The sequence below is a fragment of the Heteronotia binoei genome, chromosome 1 (genome assembly GCF_032191835.1).
Source record: "Heteronotia binoei isolate CCM8104 ecotype False Entrance Well chromosome 1, APGP_CSIRO_Hbin_v1, whole genome shotgun sequence".
Lineage (NCBI taxonomy): Eukaryota > Metazoa > Chordata > Lepidosauria > Squamata > Gekkonidae > Heteronotia > Heteronotia binoei.
In genome coordinates, this window is record NC_083223.1 from 285270259 (window position 1) to 285297507 (window position 27249).

Genomic DNA, 27249 nt, shown 5'->3' on the forward strand with positions numbered 1-27249 from the left:
CCCCCTCCCCTCTCCCCCCTCCTTCCCCTCTGTCTCTCCTCCTGCCTCCCCTCCTCCCTCCCTCCCCTCCCCCTTCTCTCACCTCCTGCCTTTCCCCTCCCCTCTCTCTCCCCTATCCCCCCGCCCTCCCCTCCCCCCTTTTCTCCCCTCCTGCCTCCCCCTCCCCCTGTCTCCCCTCCCCTCTGCTTTCCCCTTGCCTCCCCCTCTCCCCCTGCCTCCCCTCCCCCTCTCCCTCCTCTCCTCCTTCTCTCCCCTCCTGCCTCCCCCCTCCCCTCTGTCTCCCCTCCCCCCTTCTCTCCGCTCCTGCTTCCCCCTCCCCTCTCTCTCCCCTCTCCCTCCCCTCCCCCTGTCTCCCCTCCTGACTTCCCCCTCCCCTCTCTCTCCCCTATCCCCCCTCCCTTCCCTCCCCTCTCTCCCTCCCCTCCTCCTTCTCTCCCCTCCTGCCTCCCCTGTCTCCCCTCCTGACTTCCCCCTCCCCTCTCTCTCCCCTATCCCCCCTCCCTTCCCTCCCCTCTCTCCCTCCCCTCCTCCTTCTCTCCCCTCCTGCCTCCCCTGTCTCCCCTCCTGACTTCCCCCTCCCCTCTCTCTCCCCTATCCCCCCTCCCTTCCCTCCCCTCTCTCCCTCCCCTCCTCCTTCTCTCCCCTCCTGCCTCCCCTGTCTCCCCTCCCTCTCCCCTCTGTCTCCCCTCCTGACTTCCCCCTCCCCTCTCTCTCCCCTATCCCCCCTCCCTTCCCTCCCCTCTCTCCCTCCCCTCCTCCTTCTCTCCCCTCCTGCCTCCCCTGTCTCCCCTCCTGACTTCCCCCTCCCCTCTCTCTCCCCTATCCCCCCTCCCTTCCCTCCCCTCTCTCCCTCCCCTCCTCCTTCTCTCCCCTCCTGCCTCCCCTGTCTCCCCTCCCTCTCCCCTCTGTCTCCCCTCCTGACTTCCCCCTCCCCTCTCTCTCCCCTATCCCCCCTCCCTTCCCTCCCCTCTCTCCCTCCCCTCCTCCTTCTCTCCCCTCCTGCCTCCCCTGTCTCCCCTCCCTCTCCCCTCTGTCTCCCCTCCTGACTTCCCCCTCCCCTCTCTCTCCCCTATCCCCCCTCCCTTCCCTCCCCTCTCTCCCTCCCCTCCTCCTTCTCTCCCCTCCTGCCTCCCCTGTCTCCCCTCCCTCTCCCCTCTGTCTCCCCTCCTGACTTCCCCCTCCCCTCTCTCTCCCCTATCCCCCCTCCCTTCCCTCCCCTCTCTCCCTCCCCTCCTCCTTCTCTCCCCTCCTGCCTCCCCTGTCTCCCCTCCTGACTTCCCCCTCCCCTCTCTCTCCCCTATCCCCCCTCCCTTCCCTCCCCTCTCTCCCTCCCCTCCTCCTTCTCTCCCCTCCTGCCTCCCCTGTCTCCCCTCCTGACTTCCCCCTCCCCTCTCTCTCCCCTATCCCCCCTCCCTTCCCTCCCCTCTCTCCCTCCCCTCCTCCTTCTCTCCCCTCCTGCCTCCCCTGTCTCCCCTCCCTCTCCCCTCTGTCTCCCCTCCTGACTTCCCCCTCCCCTCTCTCTCCCCTATCCCCCCTCCCTTCCCTCCCCTCTCTCCCTCCCCTCCTCCTTCTCTCCCCTCCTGCCTCCCCTGTCTCCCCTCCTGACTTCCCCCTCCCCTCTCTCTCCCCTATCCCCCCTCCCTTCCCTCCCCTCTCTCCCTCCCCTCCTCCTTCTCTCCCCTCCTGCCTCCCCTGTCTCCCCTCCCTCTCCCCTCTGTCTCCCCTCCTGACTTCCCCCTCCCCTCTCTCCCTCCCCTCCTCCTTCTCTCCCCTCTCTCTCCCTCCCCTTCCCCCTCTTTCCCCCCTTGGCGGGGCTGAGGGGAGGCGAGGCGAGGGGAAGGGGCTCCCGTGAGGGCCGTGGCGGGGGAGGGGAGGGGGCGCTACCTGCGCGGGGGGCGGGGCCTGCCGCTGCTTCTCCGCCGCCGCCTCCGCGCTCCCCTCCCGCGGGTCTCCGGCCTGCCCAGCGCCGCCCCGCCGCCATTTTATCCCCCGCCGCTCCTCTGCCCGACAGCCGCGCTTGACGGCAGCGCCCGCCTGCGCGACACCCCGCCCCCGCTTCCGGCACGCGCCACAGAGACGGCAGGACGGCAGGAGCGGCTCCGGAAGTGCGGCCTCCTCCTCCCCAAGCCGGCCCGGCCCGGGCGCCAACCTCCCGGAATCCATGGAGGGAACAGTGCAGCCCAGACGCCACGTGACTAGGGTGGCCAAGTCCATCTGGGGGCTTTGGGGGCGGAGCCAAGATCGAGGCTGTGACAAGCATCGGTGAACTCCAAGGGACCTCTTCAGTGCCTTCCTTCCCTAGGAAATAATGGAGGATAGGGGCACCTTCTCTGGGGGCTCATAGAATTGGACCCCCTGGACCAATCCTTTTGAAACTTGGGGGGCATTTTGGGGAGAGGCACTGGATGCTATACTGAAAATTTGGTGCCTCTACCCCAAAAAACAGCCCCCCCCAGAGCCCCAGATCGATTCTCCATGATTTTCTATGGGAATAAATCTCCACAGGGAATAACAGAGTTCCCAGCAGACATTTCCCCCCCTCCCCCCGCTTTCTGACGACCCTGAAGAGGGGGGAGGGCCTCCAAACCGGGGGATCCCCTGCCCCCAGCTGGGGATTGGCAACCCTACATGTGACATTTATACAGTGGTCCCACAAGAAATGAAAGAGCCGGTCCCGTTTTGCTTTGGGTGATAGGAAGCGTCCTCCTTCAGGGGACTGTCTTTTCAGTAGAGGCAAAGTGCCATCATTCACTTCCTGGCACTTCCCCTAATTTCTCTTATGTTGACATTCATTTTCTGGAATGCCATTGCCAGTTACAACCCTTCAGCATTTGGTTGAGTTTGTCATTTTCCTCCAGCTCTTTGTGCCTCCGCAGTCCCGATCTCAGCCGATGTCATCTCCCTGGAAAAAGGGCAGCTTCGGAGAGCAGACCCCAGGGTACCACAGCCCCTCTCCTGAAATGCACCTGTCTGGAGCAGGCACCCCTGCAAACCTCTGCAGAGGGCGAGAGCCACCCATTGGGCACAGCCCAAGCGAGAACCATGCACAGATTAAGGTCCCAGCAGAGCACCCAGGCAGGTTCAAGGTTTCAGTACAGACTTTTAAGTCCCACATGTATATATTTAGGGCTGCCTCCTCTAGTATCCCCCCCCCCCCCCGAGTGCTACACTCTGCAAAGATCTTACTGGTGGTTCCCAATCCAAAAGATATCTGGTTGTCCTTGACAAGTGCTGGAAAGGCCTGGCTCTAACTCAGTGGAACTCTCTGCCAAATAATAACATCTGCAACTTGCAGGACCTTCCACGGTTTATAACCTGCGGGACCTTGACAGAGCATGCAAGAAAGTGATGGGTTCCACCTAAGAAAGCCTTTTCTCCCTTTCTCACAATACAAGGACTCGTGGGCATTCAATGAAATTGCTGAGCAGTCGGGATAGACCAGATAAAAGGAAGTCCTTCTTCACCCAAAGGGTGATTAACATGTGGAATTCACTGCCACAGGAGGTGGTGGCGGCTACAAGCATAGCCAGCTTCAAGAGGGGATTGGATAAGCATATGGAGCAGAGGTCCATCAGTGGCTACTAGCCAGTGTATTGTTGGAACTTTCTGTCTGGGGCAGTGATGCTCTGTATTCTTAGTGCTGGGGGGGGCACAATGGGAGGGTTTCTAGCCCCACTGGTGGACATCCTGATAGCACTTGAGTTTTTTGGCCACTGTGTAATAGAGTGTTGGACTGGAAGGGCCATTGGCCTGATCCAACATGGCTTCTCTTATGTTCTTAAGTGTCCCCCCCTCTGCTTTTCAGCCCTCCTCAAGGCAACCTGTAGTTTTAGCACCACCTGATAATGTTTTAAATGTTGCTTATTTTAATGGGAATTGTTTTTATCCATGTAAGGACATTTTTATTTTGTTCTTAGCCTTGCATATGAATAAAATTATATAAATAATCTTGGCAGGCCCAGGTTGGCATCTCACCCATTCTCAACACGACCCATCATCTAGAGGGGCTGTGGTGATGGTGAGGCTACGAGAGAGAGAAGAACGGAAGGGGAAGAAGCTGGAGTCGGACCTTTCTTATAGATCTACTTGTGGTCACAGTTTGCCAGGAAAGAAATGGAGAGGCTTTTCTCAGATTACTGCAGGAAGTGAAGAATCAGGTCTTTTATTTGCAACCCCCCCCCCCCCCCGCAAGCAGGCTAGTTGGCAGGTAAGGCAAGTCCAGCATCCCAAAACGGAAGCCTCAGTTTAGGCAAAGAAAACAGAAAGCCAAAAATACACTCAAAAGATAAACTTCCACCTTTATTTATTCCAAAGAGTTCCATCTCCATCAAGTTCTGCCACCCGACCATCCAAGCTGGGTTCAGATGGAGAGGACCTTCCTCCAGTTTCATGCTGGGGCAGAAAAGCCAAGATCTTCCTACCCCCCAGCCTGGGGCATTCCAGGCAGCAGAGAGGAAAGGACCATGAGTGAAGGCGGCAGAGAGAAGCTGAACCCCTCCATGCTGCCTCCCCCAGGGACCCCTGGCCAGGCTGTGCTTGGAAGAGGCCTGCCTCCCCTTTCACCTCCAAAGGAGGCCACCCACCTGACAAGCCTCAAGACACCAGCAGCAAAGGGGGAGCCGAGATACAAATGGTTCAAGCCCCCCTCCAACAAGGCCCAAACTGGAGAGCCACTCGCCAGTCCCACCTGGACCCCTTTGCTGGCCACTCTCAGCTAACGGCTGCCTTGGCAGCTGGCTCCACTCCTAGTGGGAGAAAGGAGAGCGGGGCAAGGAGCACACACACGGAGGCTAGCCATGCTCAGCGTGGTTTACCGAAATCCAAAGGGCAGAGGGGTCCAGGTCTTCCACTCAGGAGACAGCAGAAGGGCGTGGGGAGGGGAGGGGAAGGGAAGGAGGGCACAGCTGCTCCTCCCCCAGTTCACTCTGGAGACCTCAGGAAAGCCTCAGGTGGGGGATTATCCTAGTGGGACCCTCGTCCATCAAGAGCTACATGGGCAGCATCAGCCCCAGGCACCCCGGTGATGAAGGAACGACGCACAGTCACTCTCAAGACACGCCGCTCGACATGCGGGACGGTCACATGATCCGGCATTGGTCTCCTCCGGCATTGGCCCCATCGGGCAGATTCAGTCCTTCCAGGTCAAAGTTCAGGCCAGGCGGCTGGACAAGGCATGGCGGGAGGGGGAGAGAGAAGAGAAAAGGCTGAGGCATGCACCAGGCAGAGTGGGGCAATGGGGCTTTAGCCGCCAGGAACGCAAGAGCAGCCACAAAAGTGCTGAGCCTTCGGCAGGCTCTGGGTGACCTCACTGACCAGAGGCTTGGTCCTGGCACTGCAGCTCTGCTCCGTTCCTTCGTGGCCAGCCTCCGCCACAAGCAGACAGAGAGCTGCCAGGCCGGCACAGAGCGAGTGCCCACAAGGGCTTTTCTCCTGCCCTGCTGCTCTGACCCAAGGGGCCAGGCTCCCCACACTGCCAACCGGCTGGAAGACAGAGGGCAGGAATCTGAACCCGTCTCTTCCCACCCCCAGTCTGGCACACGAACCGCTACCCCCTGTTGTCGCTCCTTTCTGACAGACGTTGCCTGACTGTTCCGGCAGGAGTGCCTCGGAGAATGGCTGCTCTCGCAAGCAGTGCTGGCTGCAGAGGTGAGGGTGAGTTTCTCGAGAGAACTTGTGGCTGACGCAAGGTCACTCCAGCAGGTGCAAGTGGAGGAGGAGTGGGGAATCAAACCCGGTTCTCCCAAATAAGAGTTTGCACACTTAACCACGACACCAAACTGGTGGTGAGGCAGTGAAAGGGCAGCAGCACCTGATGGAAGAGGGCCAGGCAAACCCCAGATGCCTTTCTTGGGTGCTTCACACAAAACGTGAGGTTAGCCCAGTCTGTCCCCTAGAAAACACCCCCTCTTTCTCTGCCTGGGAGCAGATGGCACCAGGCCTCACCCCAAAAGCATGCATGCAAACACACACACACACACACAGAGACTCACCGATTCACCAGCCAGCTCCTTGGGTGGGTGGCCCAGGTCCTGAAGCTGAAAGGCAAAGTCAGGATAAGCCGCAGAACACCCCCCACTCCCGCCCTCCCCAACTCCCAAAGCCGCTGCTCGCCTGCTGCATGAGGTCCAGGACCAGCTCGAAGCGGGCCTTGTGCTCCGTGTCGCCGTCTGTGGGCCGCTCCGCCTCAAACTGCTCACAGATCTTGCCCATGATGCCATGCTGCTCCCGGTACTTGTCGTACTGCTCCTTGGGCAGGGAGTCCCGATGGCTCCGGAGCCACTCTGGGTACTGCAGGGGGAGGAAGGCAAAAATGTAGGCGGTGGGGGAGGGGGGTGCCGCAGAGCCCAGGGGTCTGCCTACCTTCTCCGTGATCTCCTTGAGGGAGGGGTAGAGGACGTCTTTCGAGAGGAGGTTCTGCATGATACTCTGCATGAGGGGCAAGAGGTTGCCTTCGCCCTCCCCCTCCTCCAGGCACAGCCCCTCCATGGTCTTGGCCAGCTCCTCTTCAGCCACCGTGGAGTTCTGCAGCGGGGGGGAGGTGTGAGAGAAGAAGAGACTGGATTTATCCCCTGCCCTTCGCTATGCGAAGGAGACGCTTACTGGCTCACAATGTCCTTTCCCTGTGGGGCTGAGAGAGCTCTGGCAGAAACCGCTCTTGAGCAGAACAACCTTGAGAGAACTTGCGGCTGACCCAAGGTCACTCCATGTGGAGGAGGTGTGGGGAATCAAACCCGGTTCTCCCGAATAAGAGTCTGCACACTTCACCACGACACCAAACTGGTGGTGGAGCAGTGAAAAGGCAGCAGCACCCCATCCGCCAAGGAAGCAGGGTAGGCGGCTGATTGGCTGGGAAGGTGAGAGCCTTCCTGCAGGCTTCTGTTCCCACTCTCTCCAGTTCTGAGCAGGAGCTCCCTGGCAGAACCCCATTTGTGGACATGCCTGAAGAAAGGCAGAGGGGCAGAGAAAGCGAGAACTGCGTCCTCCCCCTGCATTCAGCAGACCTGGTGGGGCAGGAGAGGCTCCAGGGGCTGGAAGGGGGTTCCCAACACCTCCCCTCCGTGCAGCCCTGCGGGAGCCTTGTACCTGCAACTCAGTGGCATTCTTGGCCAAGCCACTGAGGGTCTCCTTCAAGCAGGAAGTGAACTCTTGCTGGGACGTGGAGTCACTCCCTGCAAAGAGAAGGGGAGAAAGAAGCGCTGGCTGCTGCCGTCTTCCAGGCACCCAAAGCTCTGCAGCTCCGCCTTATGCAAAGGGAGCTTTGAGTCTCAAAAGCAACTCACCCTCCAAACATCTGGCTAGCGTCCCAGGGGCTCCCGGACTCGAATCTGGCTCTGCCCTCTGCAAAGGCAGGAGCCACAATGGCTGCAGTCACACACGCACACCCACACACACCAGCCTTGGCTGAACAGGCTCACATCCCGCCCCACCTCCCCCCCCCCGCCCCGTGAAACCACAAGCCACCAGCTACTTTCCAGTCATTCGAGATGATCATTCGAGACCCAAGTGACAAGTTAAGTGCCCCCGTTGATCAACAGCTACCATTTCAGTCTGGGAGACCCTTCCCTTCTGCAATCGTAGACTGGCTAGTCTTCAGTTTGCCTCTAAGCCCTTCAGTTTCATCTCTCATCCCCTCAGCCTGACTCAGTTTCTCAGACACTGGTCCTAAAAACAACAGCTCGGCTGTGCCCCGTAGCTCTGTAGCAAAAACAGCGTAAGACCATATCGGTCTGCCATCCGCAGAAAGGACTCCATCTAAGGAGTAATTTCACAGAATCCTAGAGTCGGAAGGGGCCACAGAGGCCATGTAGTCCAGCCTAGGGCATCCCTGGCAAATTTCCCCCCAGCTCAGCCGGACACCCTCCAGCCTCAGGACTCTCCTTCTCCACTCCACAATGGCAGGGGGGTTACTTAGCCACAGCACAGGGGTGGGGCAGCTGCAGCAGGTCCCCGAAAGACCTGTCCACACCCCTCCTTCTCCTCCAGGTCAGCAACCCCGGAGAGCCTACAGCTCACACACCAGCAACCAGGGGCGGAATTCTAGCAGGAGCTCCTTTGCCTATTAGGCCACACACCCCTGATGTAGCCAATGCTCCTGGAGCTTTCAAAAAAGAGCCTCGTAAGCTCTTGGAGGATTGGCTACATCAGGGGGGTGTGGCCTAATAGGCAAAGGAGCTCCTGCTAGGATTCCACCCCTGCTGGCAACTGCTGTCCAGTGGGCAGACACATGTTCATGTGGCACTCTTTCTAAAAGTCTGCATAGCCCTCAACCGATTTTGTGGCTGCTTTGGCTGTTCATAGGTGTTAAGGAGTAAGAAAAGGTGTTCACTAGAGACAACCCAGAACCGGGAAGTAAAGAAGCTCTTTGCTTGTATGTCAACACTGGAAGAAGCTTGTTCCTCCCTCAATTTCTGCACAGCTCCCTATATGCTTTAGGAATAGCTGCTTGTCTTTGGAGAGGTCTGAGCAACCAGCAGCTCTGTCCATAATACCTGGGACCTCGTGACAGCCCTGGGAAAGTGATCAGGCTGCTGCAGTTACGATGCATCAGATTTTGAGACGGTTTATTAAGCTTTTGCACTGAGAAAAGCAGGCCCTCCTGAAACAACTGTGCCAGCTCCCCAGTGAAGTCAGGCCACAGCATTTGTTCCTTAGAAGGAAAGGCCTCACAAAGAGCAAGAGAGTCAAAGCAAGGCAGCCCCGAAGCATGCAGAAAGCACACCCACAGACAACTTGGCACTGAGATGTGGCTGAAAGGCGCAGAGGCAAAGATGGCTCCAAAGTCCAGTACCAGCAAGCAGTGCTGGGAGTTTATTTAGGGAGAGGTCTTTGGGAGTTTCCTGCATTAGGCTGGGGGCTGGACTAGATGACCTTGGGGGATCCCTTCCAACTCTGTGGTTCTATGTGAAGCCTCCGTGGGCGGCAGCAGCAGGCCCAGCCCGAGAGGGAGAGTTGTGCAAAGGCCCCACCCGTGCAGCCCACACACGGGCCTGTTTCCCAAGAGCCTCTGGGCAGGGTCACTGCCTCCTCCCGTCTCCAGCCCCCAGGAAAGGAGACAGGGCTGGGGGGCCCTCGGGGCTGCTGGGGGGGGGAGGGAAGGGCTGCAATCCTAAAGGAGGTGTGGCCTGCCGCCCCTCCCTTCTCCCGCCGGGATCTCCCGCCCTCCCTCCGGGGTCTGACTCACCGACGCGTCCTGCGGCCTGGGAGAGCTTCTGGAACTGCTCGACGAGGTGGGGCTCGTCGTGGGCCAGCTGCCGCATGGCCTGCTCGAACTCAGCCGTGGCCTGCGAGGCCAGCTCGCCCTCGAAGAGCTCCTGGAAGAACTCCTCCTGCGACGCCAGCAGCGCCTCCTGCCCCGGGGAGGGAGGGAGGGAGGGAGGGAGGGCACGCGCCGTTAGCCTCGGCTGCCCGCCAGCCCCCCAAGAGCTCCTGCAAGAACCGCGAGGCCAGCCAGCCCCTCGACGGCCCCCAACCCTCCCTGCCTCCCTGGGCGCACCTGGGCCGCCTCCTCGGGCGCCTTCTGCCCTCCTCCTCCTCCGCTGCAGGCGCTGGGGGGCGGCGGCGCCTTCTCGAAGTCGTCCAGGGCACCTGGGGGGGAAGGGGAGAGGGGAGGGGAGGGGGGGTCAGCTCCGCAGCGCAGCCCCCCCCAACCCCCCCCCGCCCCACTTACTCTCGAGGAGCTCGTCCAGCTCCCGGTCCTGCTGCTGCTCCGCCGCCTCCGCCATGGTGGAGCGCGCTGCAGCCGGCGCGGCCGGGACGGGACCCGACGGCAAGGAAGGAAGCGGCGCCGGCCTCTCGCTCTCCCCCTCCCGGCGCGGAGGAGGCTGCGGCAGGGGCGGGGCCAGGGCAGGGGGCGGGGCTCCCCGGCGTCTCCCGTTGCCCCCGCGACCGCCCCGCAGCCCGCCCGCCCCGCCGCCGCTGCAGCCATGGGGAAGAAGGGCGAGCGCGGCGGCAAGGACAAGACGGCCGCCGCCTTGGAGGAGGAGGCCCGCAACGCCGCCCGCCGCGCCGAGCACGGAGAGGGTGGGTGGGGGGAGAGGGGGGGCTGGGGGCGCCCTCTCCTCCCCCCCCCCCCAGGCTCACCCCCTCTCCCTCCCTGCAGAGGAGTACCAGTGCTGCGGCATCCTGGAGCAGGACTTCGCCGAGCTGTGCGCCCGCGCCGGCTTCCAGGAGATCCCCCGCGTGGTCCTCCGGCCCCACCCCCCCGCCGCCCCCGCCCCCCCCGCCGCACCAGGTGAGGCCCCGCCTCCAGCTCCGCCCCCTGGGGGTCATAGAGCCCCTCTCCCGCGGGGGGGAGGGGGCCTGGCACCCTAGGCGAGGCTTACTTCTGGCGCCCCCCCCCCCCCCCGCGCATTGGGGACATCCCTGAGTGACATGCGGAACGCCCAGTTGGGCACCCTCCAGAAGGCTGGCGCCCTAGACACTCACCTGGCAGCCCTGGCGGCATTTCCACACTGACCGTCTTCATTTATTATCCCTGGCCTGCCTGGTCCTGCTGAGGCTCAAGGGAGACAACACAATACTGAAAGCGCGGCCAGCAGGCCTCCAGTAAGGCATCCAGTGAGCCACGCACCAGGACAAAGGTTATCGTAGCCTTAGAAAGGACTGTGGATGAGAAACCAGCAAAGGCCAGACAGCATGAATAATGACTGTTAGAGCGCTTCCCCAGTGGAACAGGCTTCCTCCTTGGGAGGGGGTGGGCTCTCCTTCCTTGGAGGTTTTTCAACAGAGGCTAGATGGCCATCTGACAGCAATGAAGATCCTGTGAATTCAGGGGGAGGGGTTTGTGAGTTTCCTGCATTGTGCAGGGGGTTGGACTAGATGACCCCGGAGGTCCCTTCCATATGATTCTGTGACAGGTTCCTCAGTGGAACAGGCTTTCTCCTCGGGAGGTGGTGGGCTCTCCTTCCTTGGAGGTTTTTCAGCAGAGGCTAGATGGCCATCTGACAGCGAAGAAGCTCCTGTGAATTCAGGGGGAGGTGCTTTTGAGTTTCCTGCCTTGTGCAGGGGGTTGGACTGGATGACCCGGGAGGTCCCTTCCAGCTCTATGGTTCCCGTGTACAAACGCAGCTCTGCCTGCAGAGGCTGACACAGAAGGGGAAGGGACCGTGCCGCGGGGACAGGGGCTGCCAGGTGAGCTGCACTGGTGAGGGGCATGGTGTGCCAGGAGCTAAAGCGGGAGCCCCCTGGGCAGGATGGAGTCTGTGCTGCGGAGGGTCAGGGGGGTGAGGGGAGCCAGGGGGAGGGGCTGGGGGGCTCCTGTTTCTGGGCAAGCCCTCCCCCTTTCTCCCCAGAGGAGCTGGACCTGCTTGCGGAGAAGGAGGGGCAGAACATCCTGGCCCAGATCCAGGGCAAGTACGCCTACTTCCGTCCCACCATCCAGGTGGAGCTGGAGCACGACGACCCCAAGACCACCCGCGATATCTTCATCCGCAGTAAGCCTTGCCCTCCTCCTCCTCCTCCTCCCCGCCCCTCCCGGGTGCCTGTGGCAGGGAAGCCAAAGCGATCCTCTTCTCCCCCCCCCCCAGGCTGGAGACTGGAAGGCAAAATGCTGGGCGTCTTGGCGGAGTGCTTGCCGGCCCTCTCCAGCCTCCAGGCCATCCGGTGAGTGGTGCTGGGTGGGAGGAGGGCCTGTGCCCAGAGGCCACGCTTCCCCTGTGCTCTTGGCCTGGTTTGGCAGTGGGGTGGGTGGTGCAGGCCTCCTTTCTCTCCAGTCACGTGCGGGCCGGAGCCCTGGGTCCCCCGCCAGACCCTCCAGGCTTGCTTCCCAAGCAGTAGGAGCCGAGAGCTGCTGGGCAGAGGGGCCCGCTGCTAGGCCTCGCAGGGCAGCTGAAGAGGGGGGCCTGGGCCTGAAACATGGTGGGGCTTCCCTGGGCTGGGCTTAGGGGCTCCTTTGCTCCCGGCTGCCTGTGCTTTGGGGCAGAGGGGCCGGCTCCTAGGCCTGGCAGGGCAGCTGAAGAGGGGGGCCTGGGCCTGGCACATGGTGGAGCTTCCCTGGGCTGGGCTTAGGGGCTCCTTTGCTCCCGGCTGCCTGTGCTTTGGGGCAGAGGGGCCGGCTCCTAGGCCTGGCAGGGCAGCTGAAGAGGGGGGCCTGGGCCTGGCACATGGTGGGGCTTCCCTGGGCTGGGCTTAGGGGCTCCTTTGCTCCCGGCTGCCTGTGCTTTGGGGCAGAGGGGCCCGCTCCTAGGCCTGGCAGGGCAGCTGAAGAGGGGGGCCTGGCACATGGTGGGGCTTCCCTGGGCTGGGCTTAGGGGCTCCTTTGCTCCCGGCTGCCTGTGCTTTGGGGCAGAGGGGCCCGCTCCTAGGCCTGGCAGGGCAGCTGAAGAGGGGGGCCTGGGCCTGGCACATGGTGGAGCTTCCCTGGGCTGGGCTTAGGGGCTCCTTTGCTCCCGGCTGCCTGTGCTTTGGGGCAGAGGGGCCGGCTCCTAGGCCTGGCAGGGCAGCTGAAGAGGGGGGCCTGGCACATGGTGGGGCTTCCCTGGGCTGGGCTTAGGGGCTCCTTTGCTCCCGGCTGCCTGTGCTTTGGCACAGGAGGTCCAGTTGCCCTCTCAGCTCAGCTTCTGCCAGGGCATCCGGGGGCTGTGGGGCGAGCCCTCCTGCCATGCCCTCTCCTTCCCTTTCAGCCTCTGGAAGGTGGGCCTGACAGACCTGACCTTGCTCTCCTTGATCTCCATCCTGCCAACCTGCCCCAACCTCAAGTAAGGGAGGAGGCCCTGGGGGGCTTGGGGCCAAGGGGGGGAGGAAAGGAAGACCCCCGAGGGGGGGGCAGTCAGTGGCCAGGTGTTTTCCCGCCTCCTGCAGGGTGCTGTCCTTGGAAGGGAACCCACTGCCAGAGCGGTCTTTCCACAAGCTGATTGGTGAAGACAGCACGTAAGGGGGAGTCTGGGGGACCTGGCCAGAGCCGGGGGGGGGGCATTGCCACAGCCCGGGAGGGGCCATTGGGCAGGGGGCACAGAGGGGTGGCTGGTGCAGTCTGAGCCCGCCTCTCTCCAGACTGGGGCCTTGCTTGGAGTCTCGCCCTCTAGCCTCTGCCCTTTAGCCTCCCTCCCTCCTGGGGCCAACACAGCCAGGTGGGGTTGCTGTGCACCCCCCCCCAAGCCCAGCCGGGGGGGAAGGGGCAGTTGCGAGGGGGAGAGGCCTGCCAGGTGGGGGAGAAGTGCAGCTGAGCCCCGTCCCCTCTCCCCCCCCCCAGCTTGGCCCATGTCTCCCTGCGCAACAACGACATTGACGACGAGGCGGCTACCCTGATAGGGCAAGCGCTCTCGTCCCTCCGGAGCTCCAACAAGAGCTTGGCCTCCATCAACCTCAGCTACAACCGCATCACCGACACCGGAGCTGCTTCCCTGGCAAACGTGAGCCCTCTCTCATGTCACCCCACAGTCGACGTTTTTCCAAGCTAAAGAGCCCCAAGCGTTTTAACCTTTCTTCATAGGGAAAGTGTTCCAACCCTTTAATCATTCTAGTTGCCCTTTTCTGCACTTTTTCCAATGCTGTAATATCTTTTTTGAGGTGCAGTGATCAAAATTGTGCACAGTATTCCAAATGAGACCGCACCATCGATTTATATAGGGGCATTATGACCAGAGACAATCCATTACAAGAATAGCTGCTTATTGATACATGACAGGTCAGAGCAAGACAGCCCTTGCGTAAACTGGTTTGGGGGGGTTGCCCCTTTATTTTATCAAATTTATATCCCGCCCTCCCTGACAGGTGCAGGGCAGCTAACAACAACAAATTAAACCACATAAATATTTAAAACAAAATACACTATAAAATCATTTATACAATTTACAATCCTAAAAGATTGTGTGCATTTGTGCATTTCTAATTTCCCTGATGTTTCAGTTATAATAATTCAGTGTGATTATCAGTGCCTTGGAATAATAGCTACCTCCCTTCAACCGTTAAAGCAGGTTTAAATAGTTCGGTCTTACAGGCCCTGTGGAACTTCGGCAGGTCCCACAGGGCCCTGATGTTTTCAGGGAGGGCATTCCACAGAGCGGGCTATTACTGAAAACACTCTGGCTCTGGTGATGGACAGTTGAGCCTCTTTCAGTCCGGGGATCTTAAGGAGGTTTTGAGACCCCCAACGGAGTGCTCTCTGGGACACATATGGGGAGAGGAGGACCCGAAGGTAGGGGGGTCCCAGGCCATGTAGGGACTTATAGATCAGGCTTAGACTGTTACAAAATCAAACTTAGGCATGAAGCGAGCAGTCCCTCCCCCAATAGTTCTTCCCAGGCCCATTGCAGGTGCCGGCATAATCAGACAGGAACGACCTTGGCCATCCCTGAGACTAGGCAGAAAGAATGCTTCACTTGTTACACAGAGATAGGAGCAGTGCAAAGCAGAGACAGTGGAAAGTGAAAGTACTCCCGGCCAATGGCAAAAGTCCTCTTGACACCAATGAAGAAAGTCCTTATGAGAGTATTGGAGAATGAGAAAAAAAATATTATTGGGATAGAATTAAAGTCATGTGTCCTGAATTCAAATTCAAAAAGATCCTCTCAAGCAGCACACAAGACTACCACGTCATGAGCACCTCCACAGATCAGCCACAGCAGGGAGCCCAGCGGAGAAGCTCGAAGGGGAGATGGCAACGCAAGACTGCTGAACTGGAGTTCAGGCCCAAGTCCAGAGCAATGGACCGCCCAGGACCCAGGAGTCTGGTCTCACTACAGGTGCTGGTTTTCTGCCTCGAAGCAATTCCAGACAAGAGGATGACAGCATTTTTGTACCTCTTCACCCTGAGTTCCTTTTCTTTGCCACACCTGCCTTCCGACTGGAGGGCTCCAAAAGGAGCTTTCACTCGCACAACCTTTTTTCCTGCAAATCTTGGAGATCTCTGAGGGACTGCTGGACTAAAACCTAGCAGGAGAGAACCAGGTGTTTGCAGAACTGTAAAGGAGAACAAGGAAGTAGTGACAGACTTCACATTTCTGGGATCCAAGATCACTGCAGATGGTGACTGGAGCCATGAAATTAAAAGACGTTTGCTCCTTGGGAGGACAGCTATGGCGACCCTGGACAGCATAATAAAAAGTAGAGACATCGCCCTGCCAACAAAAGTCCGTATAGTCAAAGCGATGGTCTTCCCAGTAGTCATGCATGGCTGTGAGAGCTGGACCATAAGGAAGGCCAAGCGCAGAAGAATAGATGCTTTTGAGCTGTGGTGCTGGAGAAGACTCTTGAGAGTCCCTTGGACTGCAAGAAGATCCGATCAGTCAGTCCTAAGGGAAATCCACCCAGACTGTTCCCTGGAAGGTCAGATGCTGAAGCTGGAGCTCAAATACTTTGGCCACCCAATGAGAAGGGAGCACTCCCTGGAGAAGACTCTTGAGAGTCCCTTGGACTGCAAGAAGATCCAGTCAGTCAGTCCTGAGGGAGATCAACCCAGACTGTTCCCTGGAAGGTCAGATGCTGAAGCTCAAAGACTTTGGCCACCAAATGAGAAGGGAGCACTCCCTGGAGAAGAAGACCCTGATGCTGGGAAAGACAGAAGGCAAAAGAAGAAGGGGACGGCCAAAGAGGAGATGGCTGGACAGCATTACTGATGGAACTAACATGGATTTGAGCAGACTTTGGAGGGTGGTGGAAGACAGGAGGGCCTGGCATGACTTGGTCCATGGGGTCGCAAAGAATCAGACTTGACTGTGCGATTGAACAACAACAAAGGAGAACAAGAAGCCTCGTAAATGCTTAGGTTTTGACTATATGGGAGCGAGGCAGAACTTCCTACAGGGCGTTTTGTTTTTTTGACTGCCTGAAATTTGCCGCCTGAAAATCCTCTTGTCTTCTGCTCTGCAGGCTTCTGATAAAGATTTCAAAACAGGACAGGATGCCAGATGCCTGCCTTACCTGTCCTTCGGATGGACTGAATGACAGCCCTCTCTTGAGGATTCTCTACATCGGTTGATGTGTCCAGTCCAGTAGAGCTAGACAGTGTAGTGCTTTTTAGTGTTCTTTTACTGCGCGTTATGTCCACACTGTGTTCCTTTCCAGTGCGAGGGAGGGGGGGGAGGGAAGGAAGGAAGGGGAGGGTGGGTGGGTGGAGCAGTTCCTCAGGCATATCTCTGATGCTGCTGGACCTCTCCTGGCCCAGTGGCCACAGGGCTTCCCCACTTATTTTCTTTTTTACTGGTTTTACCAATGGACATATAATTTGCTTTTTACTGACTGTGGGGGGGGGGGGGATAAGGAATGTTCTTATTTTAAGCCAAATGCTGAGTCCAGCTGCCTGCAGTTGACTGTGCTCCTCTTCCTTGGGGAGGGGTCATTGATGAGTGGAAGGGCACCTGTTCTTCATGCAGAAAGTCCCCGGTTCAGTCCCCACTTAAAAGCATCGGCCAGTAGGTGGCGTGAAAGACCTTTCTCTGCCCTGGAGAGCCACTGCCAGTCAGAGCGGACAAGACTGGCCTTGAAGGACCATTGGTCTGATTCAGCAGAAGGCAGCTTCCAAGTTGGCAAGATGTGGTTTGGATCCTGTGGCCATTAGGTGGCTCTGTCACTGGATCAGCACCCCAAGAGTGCTTGTTGATGGTTCCTCATCCTCTTGGAGAGGAGTGACAAGTGGAGTGCCTCAAGGATCTGTCCTGCTGGGGCCTGTTTTGTTCTACATCTTTATAAATGATTTGGATGAAGGAATAGAGGGAAGGCTTCATAGGAGGGGCTGCAAATACAGTAGAAGACAGAGACAGGATACAGGATGATCTCGACAGGCTGGAAAACTGGCCTAAAACCAATAAAATGAAACTTAATGGGGATAAATGTAAAGTTCTGCATTTAGGTAGGAAAAATCCAAGATTTGTCTTGGTGGTAGTCTGTGCAAATAGGATCTAGGGGTCTTAGTGGACCATACACTGAACGCAAGTTAGCAGTGTGATGCAGTGGCTAAAAAGGCAAATGTAATTTTGGGCTGTATCGACAGAAGCATGGAGTCCAGATCACAAAGTGATGGTATCACTTTACTCTGCTCTGGTTAGACCTCACCTGGAGTATTGTGCTCAGTTTTGGACACCACAATTTAAGAAGGATCTAGACAAGCTGGAAGGGGTCCAGAGGAGGGTGACGAAGATGGTGGGGGGTCTGGAGACCAAGTCCTATGAGGAAAGGTTGAAGGAGCTCGGGATGTTTAGCCTGGAGAGGAGGCGGCTGAGAGGTGATGCGATCACCATCTTCAAGGACTTGAAGGGCTGTCCTATAGAGGATGAGGGGTCTGGAGACCAAGTCCTATGAGGAAAGGTTGAAGGAGCTGGGCATGTTTAGCCTGGAGAGGAGGCGGCTGAGAGGTGATAGGATCACCATCTTCAAGTATTTGAAGGGCTGTCCTATAGGGGAGGGTGTGGAATTGTTTTCTGTGGCCCCAGAAGGTCAGACCAGCAATGATTCTGTGACTGAGGCAGATCATGAGGAGGAGGGCGGGAAGGGCTGCATCAGGGCTTAGTTCTTGTGGCGCTTTCTTCCACACCCAGGGAAGTGCTGACTGCCTCTTTTGCCTCTTTCTCCAGGCTCCTTTGGCCCCAGGGATCCTGGAGGCTTTTGCCATCTTCTGGGCCTGGAGCCTGCAGGGGTCACTGGGGATGTGGGGTGGGGGGGTGGGGAGGTATTTGGGATTTGTGAATTTCCTGCAACATGCAGGAGGTTGGACTAGATGACCTTGGAGGTCTCCTCCAGCTCTGATGCCAGGTGTGTGTTCTGGGTTGCCTTTGGCCAGGGCTTGCGCCTCAACCGCTCCCTGCTGTCGCTGTCCTTGTCGCACAACCACATTGGAGACGAAGGAGCCATAAAGCTGGCAGAGGTCAGTCTCCAGGGGCCCCTCAGATCTCATGAGGATGCCGGGGGGGGGGGGACTTGGGGTCTGCAGGGCAAAGCTTCGGGGCCACTCCGTGTTTGGTGCTCCTTCTGCGAGCAGGTGGGGGGGCGAGGAGTGGGCAGGCTCGAAGGCCCTGGAAGGAAGACGGCCTCTTTGGCCATTACACTCCCCTTCCTTCCCTAGATGGAGTGCTGGGGGGTGGCTAAGCATGAGCTTTGAGATTCTTGCCAGACCCCTTTGTCCAGGGAACGCAAAGGGCCACGAAGCCCTTGCTGAGGCACGGCTATTCCCTGTGGGCTGGTATGAGGCTTGAAGTGGAGCCCAGGGTGCATGGCCTGACTTGGGGTGGCCTCCCTACACAGGGGGAGGCAGGGAATGCTGGCCTTTAGCAACAGCTAGAGTGCCCCCCCCCATTTGCCTTGTAGATTCTCGCTCCTTTTGCGCTCACTCACACCGAGGTTGTGGAGAGGAGGAGGCTTCTACTGGAGAAGGAGTGCCAGGAGCGATGCCGGATGGTAAGGAGAAGGCGGGTGCCCCCAGAAGGGCCTGGCATCAGGATTCCTGCCTCCAAGGAGAGGGCAGCCGGGCACGGGGTTGGCTGGCTGGGGAGGGGAGGGGAGGGGGTCTTGGATCCCCCTTTTAGAAATGGATTCTTTAAATGAACGAGGTGATAGATGACCACATCAATGCCTCAATGTTTATGTGGTCCTTTTTTAAACTAAAAAGAGAGAAAGCTATTGGGGGGTGGGGGTGACAGACCACTTTCCTTTCCTTTCCTTTCCTTTCCTTTCCTTTCCTTTCCTTTCCTTTCCTTTCCTTTCCTTTCCTTTCCTTTCCTTTCCTTTCCTTTCCTTTCCTTTCCTTTCCTTTCCTTTCCTTTCCTTTCCTTTCCTTTCCTCCAGGGCTTGGTTCACAGGAGCCCCCCCCCCCCAGATTCTGGAATTGAGCGGGGGTGGGGAGGGTTTGCTGCCAAGCCCTTCTGCAGCTCCTTGCTGTCCATTGCAGATTTGGTTCTGAGCGCTTGATGGGGGGGGGTCCCCTCAAAGGCAGTGCATGAAGGGGGGAGGGTCCCGCAGAGGCTCTTAGAGCAGAGAGTGACCCTTCTGCACCCCTTTCCCATCTGCCTTCCTTGTGGTGGGGAGAGGAAGGGAAGCCACTTTGAGGCTCCTTCAGGTAGAGGAAACCAACTCTTCTCCCAGCCCCAAAGGCAATCGGATGTCAAGACCGACCGTCCATCCAGCCACCTGAGCAACACGACGCTGGACAAGCTGCAGCCCGCCAAGGCCAGCAAAGTCACCACCAAGAAGAAAGTGAGCACCTTCCAGACCAGGGGGGCCTAGTTTGCTTAGCGTAAGAGCCGCCTAGAATAAACGTCAGATGTCTGAGGGCCACAAGACAGGAAGGGAGGAATGCAAATAGACACGGGGAGGGGAGGTGGAAAGAAAGCAACGTTAAATGCATTCTCCAAGCTGCCAGCTGGCTCGGCTTGGCAAAGGGCTTTAAAGAGACAAATGCCTTCTCCAAGCCAGCCGATGCTTTGAGAGCCACACAATGTGTGTGAAAGAGCCGCACGTGGGTCCCTAGGCACAGTTTGGCCACCCCTGTTCAAGACTGACAACATTTGTGGCAGGGAAGGAGTTTTCCTGAGTCACTGCTCAGTTCTATACATGAGTTTTCCTCCCCTGCCATGAACACTGTTAGTCTTGAAGGTGCTGCTGACCTTTCGCTCTTTTCAGCCGTTAGAGGCAGACTGACGCGGCAGCCCATCTCGATCTATTTGCCGCCTGTGCTTCTGTTGAAGCCAAAGGAACCGCGTCAGGATATGTCAGAATAAACCCGTTGCTTCTAGGGAGACTTTGGGAAAGGTCCCGCTATGTCTGCGGCCGCATGCTGAAATGCCTCTCCCAGGAGGGGGAGGGCTTGCAGAGGTACTCCCTCCTTGCAGTCGCTTTTGCCCACTGGCGAGTCACACAGGGTCCAACCAGCATCCCTGCCATTTTTGTGCTTACCTGGGCTGGTAGGAATTCGACAGGAGCTTCCCATCTGGTCTGGTTGATCCCCAAATTCCCTGCACAAGGTACGTCGTGAGCCGACTCCTTGAGTCCTTCCTGCACGTTCCTGGAACAAGTAGAATCCCACCAAAAACAATACATATACTTAAATCCTTATATATAATTCTTCAAATATACAGTTTTAAACCAGTGTATACATAAGAGCCCCATGGCAGAGTGGTAAAGCTGCAGTACTGCAGTCAGAGCCCTCTGCTCATGACCTGAGTTCAATCCCCAGTGGAAGCTGGATTTTCAGGTCGCCGGCTCGAGGTTGGCTCAGCCTTCCATCCTTCCGAGGTCGGTCAAAGGAGTCCCCAGCTTGCTGGGGGGAAGCGTAGATGACTGGGGAAAGCAATGGCAAACCACCCTGTCAAAAGTCTGCCGTGAAAACGTGAAAGCAATGTCACCCCAGAGTCGGAAATGACTGGTGCTTGCACCATGAAGGTAGAATACCAGCAGGGGGGTGGGGGCTTTCCAGTGTTTTGCACTGAGTGTCACATGTATGACTATCTGCCCACAGAACAGAAGTCTTGGGTGTGTGCTCGATGCAAGGAGCTCCTGGTCCTCAGGGAACGAGTTTGTATCCTTGAGGCTGAGGTGACTGCCCTGGAGAAGCAGAGACGGTCAGTTAGGCTCTCGGAGACGTGTTAGATGAGCCCCGCTCTGAACTTGGCACCCCGTTGCTGCCAGGGAGCATGAGGGTCGAGAGGGAACAGGGTTTTCTAGATGCTCTCTAGATGCTCACAATGACTGTGCTATGGAGCAGATTGTCTCTGAACCTACCAGGGGTGGGGCAATCCTGGATTTGGTCCCAAGTAAGATAGTGTAAGGAGGAAGGGTTTAAGTTTGTTAGGCACTGGGATGCTTTCTGGAACAAGCGGGAGCTGTACAAAAAAGACGGTCTCCACTTGTCCCCAGATGGAACCAGGCTGCTGGCGCTTAAAATCAATAAGGTGGCAGAGCAGTTCTTAAACTAAATCTTGGGGGAAAGCCGACAGAAGATGAAATGTCTCTGGTTCAGGAGGACTCATCTCAAAGAGATGAAGGGTTAGCTGTTACTTTTCTACCGGGTAACGGATCAGAGTTGTCCACTGTGATGGTGACAAACAGTATGGACTGTCTGCCAGAGTCTCGAGGCGGCAGGAGGAAGGTGGCGGGCCTAGCTTGCCTGGGAAATTATAGATGTTTGTAGACAAATGCTAGAAGTATTCAAAGTAAAATTGGAGAATTGGAATGTTTAGTGTTGGGAGAAAACATAGACATTGTGGGAATTGCAGAAACTTGGTGGAATGAGGAGAATCAGTGGGACACGGTGATTCCTGGATATGTTATATCGGAAGAATAGGGAGAGAAGGGTTGGAGGTGGGGTGGCTCTGTATGTCAGAGAGGGTATATGGTCCAGTAAGACTGAGGTCAGAGAATTAGATTCCCTTCTAGAAATGCTTTGGGTTGAAATAGAGGGCCCAAAAGGCAATTTAACTATGGGAGTTTGTTATCGCGCACCAAATCAAAAGATAGAGGACGACTATAATATGATGGAAGGCTTAAAGATAGTGGCTAAACATAAAAACTGTGTTGTCATAGGTGATTTTAACTACCCACAGATTGATTGGGTCAATATGTGTTCTGGTTGAGAGAAAGAGATTGAGTTTCTTGATGCTCTCAATGACTGTGCTATGGAGCAGATGGTCTGAGAACCTACCAGGGGTGGGGCGATCTTGGATTTGGTCTTAAGTAATGCCCAAGACTTGGTGAGAGATGTAAAAGTGATCGCACCACTTGGGAGCAGTGACCATAACGTTATTGATTTCACCATTTGTATAAATAGAGAGTTGCCCCAAAATACCAGCACAACCACGTTTAACTTTAAAAGGGGTAAATTCTCTGAGATGAGGAGGTATGTGAAGAGGAGACTGAAAGGAAAAGTAAATACAGTCAAAACCCTTAAGGAAGCTTGGAGGCTATTTAAAACTACAATCCTAGAAGCTCAGATAAAATATATACCACAAGTTAGGAAAGGCACAAACAGGTATAAGAGAAGGCCTGCATGGTTAACAAACAAAGTAATGGAAGCTGTAAAAGATAAGAAGCGGTGGAAAGCTAGTCCAAGTGAAATTAATAAAAGGGAACACAGGCAGTGACAAATCAAATGCAAGACTGTGATCAGGCAGGCAAAAAGGGACTATGAGCAGCATATTGCAAAAAACATAAAGACTAGGAATAAAATTTTCTTCAAATATATTAGAAGCAGGAAACCGGCCAGGGAGGCAGTGGGGCCCTTGGATCACCAAGGGGTCAAAGGATTACTGAAGGAGGATAGGGAAATGGCTGAGAAGCTGAATGCATTTTTTTGCCTCTGTTTTCACTGTGGAAGATGAGAAGTGTTTGCCTGCTCCAGAACCACTTATATTGGAAGGGGTGTTGAAAGACCTGAGTCAGCTTGAGGTGACAAGAGAGGAGGTCCTACAACTGATAGACAAATTAAAAACTAATAAGTCACCAGGTCTGGATGGCATACATCCAAGAGTTCTGAAAGAACTCAAAGTTGAACTTGTGGATCTTCTGACAAAAATATGTAATCAAAGATTTCAGGTTTTCACGGCTGGTAACATCATTAGGGTTTATAGAATCTTTCGGGCTCAAGTGCCGTGTTCTACTGGAGAAAGTTTTTCTTCCAGACATTTTGTTCTCAGCTGCGGAGAACATCCTCAGTGGCGTTGCAGCCGGAGCAGGCGCTCTGACCTTCTTGGCTGCTGTGCATTGAGTGAGGCCAGGGCTGCTGGAGAGCTGCTGTTTCTAGGCTGGAGGGGGTGTGGTGAAAGGGCAATTGGTGAAAGGGCAAATAGGCACATCCACAAACCAATTGCCCTTTCACCACACCCCCTCCAGCTTAGAAATAGCAGCTCTCCAGCACCCCTGGCCTCACTCAATACACAGCAGCCAAGAAGGTCAGAGCGCCTGCTCCGGCTGCAACGCCACTGAGGATGTTCTCTGCAGCTGAGAACTAAACGTCTGGAAGAAAAACTTTCTCCAGTAGAACACGGCACTTGAGCCCGAAAGATTCTACAAACCCTAATAAAAATATGTACTCTTTCATTGAAATCTGCCTCTGTTCCTGAGGACTGGAAGGTAGCAAATGTCACCCCCATCTTTAAAAAGGGTTCCAGAGAAGATCCGGGAAACTACAGGCCAGTCAGTCTGACTTCAATACCAGGAAAGTTTGTAAAAACCATTATCAAGGACAGAATGAGTAGGCACATTGAGGAACACGAGTTATTGAGGAAGACTCAGCATGTGGACAAAGGAGACACGATAGATATTGTTTACCTTGACTTCCAGAAAGCTTTTGATAAAGTTCCTCATCAAAGGCTCCTTAGAAAGCTCGAGAGTCATGGAGTAAAAGGACAGGTCCTCTTGTGGATCAAAAACTGGCTAATTAATAGGAAGCAGAGAGTGAGTATAAATGGGCAGTCTTCGCAGTGGAGGACGGTAAGCAGTGGGGTGCTGCAGGGCTCAGTACTGGGTCCCATGCTCTTTAACTTGTTCATTAATGATTTGGAGTTGGGAGTAAGCAGTGAAGTGGCCAAGTTTGCAGATTACACTAAATTGTTCAGGGTGGTGAGAACCAGAGAGGATTGTGAGGAACTCCAAAGGGATCTGTTGAGGCTGGGTGAGTGGGCGTCAACCTGGCAGATGAGGTTCAATGTGGCCAAGTGCAAAGTAATGCACATTGGGGCCAAGAATCCCAGCTACAAAGACAAGTTGATGGGGTGTGAACTGGCAGAGACTGACCAAGAGAGAGATCTTGGGGTCGTGGTAGATAACTCACTGAAAATGTCAAGACAGTGTGCGTTTGCAATAAAAAAGGCCAACGCCATGCTGGGAATTATTAGGAAGGGAATTGAAAACAAATCAGCCAGTAATCGATGGGGTGTCACATAAGAGAAACCATGTTGGATCAGGCCAATGGCCCATCCAGTCCAACACTCTGTGTCACATAAGAACATAAGAGAAGCCATACTGGATCAGGCCAGTGGCCCATCCAGTCCAACACTCCGTGTCACATAAGAACATAAGATAAGCCATGTTGGATCAGGCCAATGGCCCATCCAGTCCAACACTCTGTGTCTCATAAGAACATAAGAGAAGCCCTGTTGGATCAGGCCAATGGCCCATCCAGTCCAACACTCTGTGTCACAGAAGAACATAAGAGAAGCCCTGTTGGATCAGGCCAGTGGCCCATCCAGTCCAACACTCTGTGTCACACAGTGGCCAATATACTGGTTTAAAATTATATATAAGGATTTAAGTATTGTTTTCAGTGGGATTGTACTTGCCTGACTTTACGGTGGAACCTCGTCTTGTGAGCACTGGCTGTTTCAGAGCAGGGAGGCTTTAGACTGGGCAGGGAGGAGCAGGCCTGAGGGATCCCGCGCAGCATCCGAGGCCTTTCAGACACGCCAGGATTTCTGGGGCCAGACGGAGCAGGGAGTGGGGCCGCAATGCCCATCTATACCAGTGGGTGGCCCTTCAGGGCTTCTTTCAGAGAGAGGACCGTCTTTCTCCCCCCCACCCCGACAGGAACCCGCCAAGAAGGAGGAGAAGGGGCAGGCGAGTGGCGGGGCAGCCGCCCAGGCTGGGGGAGCTGCCCAGGCCAAGAAGGAGGAGGTCAAGCTAGCCAAGAAAGGTCTGTGCTGGAGCAGCCCCTGGGGTGGGAGTGGGGCCTGAGTCGGCGAGGGCCGGGGCCCCCTGACCCCATCCTGCCGGTTCCCTTCCTCAGCCATTTCTGCCCTGGAGCAGAAAGCAGCTCGCGGCAAAGGGGCAAGATCCGGCAACAGAGACAAACGATCCCAAGTCCTGGAAGTGGAGGTAAGGCCCCACATCCTCCGAGGCCAAGCTTGGTGAGAAGACTCTTGTGCTGGGCTGGCCGGGTAGCAGAAGCCCCACAGCCAAGCCCCCCCACCCCCAAGGTCCTTGCGTCGGAGCCTGGGCTGGAGCCTCCAGGAGGGCAGACAGGAAGCCGGGGGGCTGCGGTTTCCACCCAGCACTACTCCTGCCCCGCGAGAGCCACGCTGCAGAAGGGCCTTCCGCTGCCTCAGTTTCTCAAAGTGTGTCCCTGTCGGGCCTCCCAGACATGCACCATGAAATCAGGCCTTTCAGCCAGCAAGAACGCGCCATCAAAAGAGCACAGAGAAATATACAAAAGCAACGATGATGGGGCAGGAAGGGGGGATGGCTGAGGGAAGGCCAAAGAAGGGGACAGGACAGGCTGCCTGGAGGGAGAGTTTCGGAGTTGCGGGGCCACAGCTGAGGAGGCCGGGCCCCTCTCCCGAGTTGCCTCCTCCCTGGTTGTAGAAGGCACCCCCTCCAGCAGGCCTTGGGAAGGTAGGGGTTGGGGTCATGCAGGCGCATTGGGGAATCCGCAGTCCTTTAGGCGGGCAGGCCGCTTCAGCAGCCCACTCCAGTCAGCATCAAGGCAGCAGCGTCCTGGGCCGTTCTGCACCACCGAAAGTTCCCAAATATTCTTCAAGGGCAGCCCCACGCAGAGCACACTGCAGTAGTCTAATGCGGCTGTGAACTGGGCTCGTACCGGAGCAGCCAGATCTCTTCTGCCCACGAAAGGCCCCAGCTGACCAGCCAGGTAAAACTGCTCAGCGGCACTCTTGGCCAAACGGCTACCACGACCTGCCTCCCAGAGCAGCCCTGGACTGCAGGCTTCTTCCTCCAAGGGGTGTGGAATCCCACCCAGGGCAGGTGACTTAAAATCCTCAGCCCACCGACAGCGCTCCCCTCTTGCTGGGACTCAGCTCCTCCTCGTTCGCTCGCCTCCACTCCGGGCGCTGCATTTGGGATTCTGCTTGGGCTCTGCTGAGCGTGCGCCAGCTGAGGTCAAGTGTCAGGAGCCGCAGAATGTTAAAAATCCCGTCGTCCACTGCAAGGGTCCTGAAGAAACCATCCTCCCCCCCAGCCGCTTGGCGTGAGACCCCCTCCTGCCCCAGAGTTGTCTCCACAGGACCCCCCTTTCTGGTCTGCAGGCAATGGAGCCCACGGAGATGGTGAACCCGCTCCTGGAGCAAGCCGAACACCGAGACGGGAAGGTGTTCTTGCCCGGGAACCGCATCCTGATCTACTTGAACCTCATTCGTATGTTGGGAGGGGGGGGGCTTGGCCGGCCCGCATGGAGGCCCCCGCAGGGCACTCGGGGCACAGCCCTGGCTGCTTGGCCTCTGCTGCTTGAGGAGGGGGTGACGGAGGAAGGGGCGGAGCACTTGGGCCCAGTGGGAGGTCTTAGAACCCTAGAGTTGGAAGGGACCTCCAGGATCATCTAGTCCAAACCCCTGCACAACACTTCCTCTTTGCCCCCCCCCCCAGGGAACCAAATCACCGAGCGGGGGCTGAAGGCCTTCCTGACGGCCGTGGAGCATCAGGCGCTCAAGGGGCCCAGCCCAGGAAAGGGGCCGACGGGACTCATGCGCCTCTCGCTGGGGGTGAGTCTGCGTCTCGGGGCCCTTCCGACTCTGCCTTTCTCGTGCAGGTGGGAGAAGGTTGGGGGGATTGCAGCCCCCTTGGCTCAAGTCTTAAGGGGGGGGGGTCCCACGGATCGAGTGCCATCTCAACGTCCGGGGCCTGAAAGCAAACCCAGATGTTCAATCTAGAAGTGGGGAGGGTGGGAGGAAGCAGAGCGGGGCCAGGGGAAGGGACTGTCGGGGGTGGTGCTCTCTCCCACCCCCTGATTCTGCTGACCCTTGTAGAAGAACAACTTTCCCTCAGAGAGCAAGACCTTTGCGCGGATCCAGGAGCTGATGATGCCTCGTGACCCCATTCCGAAGACATCCAAGGCCGGCGAAGACGACTCCACCACTGCCTAGCTCCTGCCCCCCCCCCAAGCTCTGCCTTTGGACTCTCTTTCGCCCCCCCCCCCCCCCCCGAGCAGAGGGCAAATAAATGAGAAGCTGGTCTCACGTGGTCTCATCCTTCCTGGCTCCAGGATGTGGTCCTGAGGAGAGAGGAGAGTGTGTGGCGGGGCTACCAAGGCTCCTGTGGTCCATGAAAGGACGTGCTAGAAATCCAATAAATAAATTTGCCTGGGCCACGCTCAAAAAACATAAGAACATAAGAGAAGCCATGTTGGATCAGGCCAATGGTCCATCCAGTCCAACACTCTGTCATAAGAGTAGCCATGTTGGATCAGGCCAGTGGCCCCTCCAGTCCAACACTCTGTGTCGCATAAGAACATAAGAGAAGCCCTGTTGGATCAGGCCAGTGGCCCCTCCAGTCCAACACTCTGTGTCACATAAGAGAAGCCCTGTTGGATCAGGCCAGTGGCCCCTCCAGTCCAACACTCTGTGTCACATAAGAGAAGCCCTGTTGGATCAGGCCAGTGGC

At 56.9% G+C, this 27249-nt stretch overlaps 2 protein-coding genes across 2 annotated transcripts; one reads left to right on the forward strand and one right to left on the reverse strand.

The window, feature by feature from the left end:
* Positions 1-4286: 4286 nt before the first annotated feature.
* Positions 4287-9371, reverse strand: PEX19 (peroxisomal biogenesis factor 19; the record flags this gene model as incomplete). The annotated part of the gene is made up of 6 exons (XM_060256690.1): positions 4287-5162; positions 5991-6035; positions 6112-6288; positions 6361-6522; positions 7084-7169; positions 9182-9371. Coding segments are annotated over 6 exons (744 nt in total), but the record flags the coding sequence as incomplete, so codon positions are not given.
* Positions 9372-9923: 552 nt separating this feature from the next.
* Positions 9924-26732, forward strand: LRRC71 (leucine rich repeat containing 71). Its single transcript, XM_060260765.1, has 15 exons — positions 9924-10020; positions 10100-10231; positions 11292-11432; positions 11526-11601; positions 12621-12695; positions 12799-12867; positions 13190-13349; positions 17714-17797; positions 18238-18327; positions 19012-19122; positions 24445-24550; positions 24644-24732; positions 25899-26007; positions 26236-26351; positions 26616-26732. Exons 1-15 carry the CDS (start codon positions 9924-9926, stop codon positions 26730-26732), a joined length of 1572 nt encoding a protein of 523 aa, XP_060116748.1.
* The last annotated feature ends 517 nt before the right edge of the window (positions 26733-27249 follow it).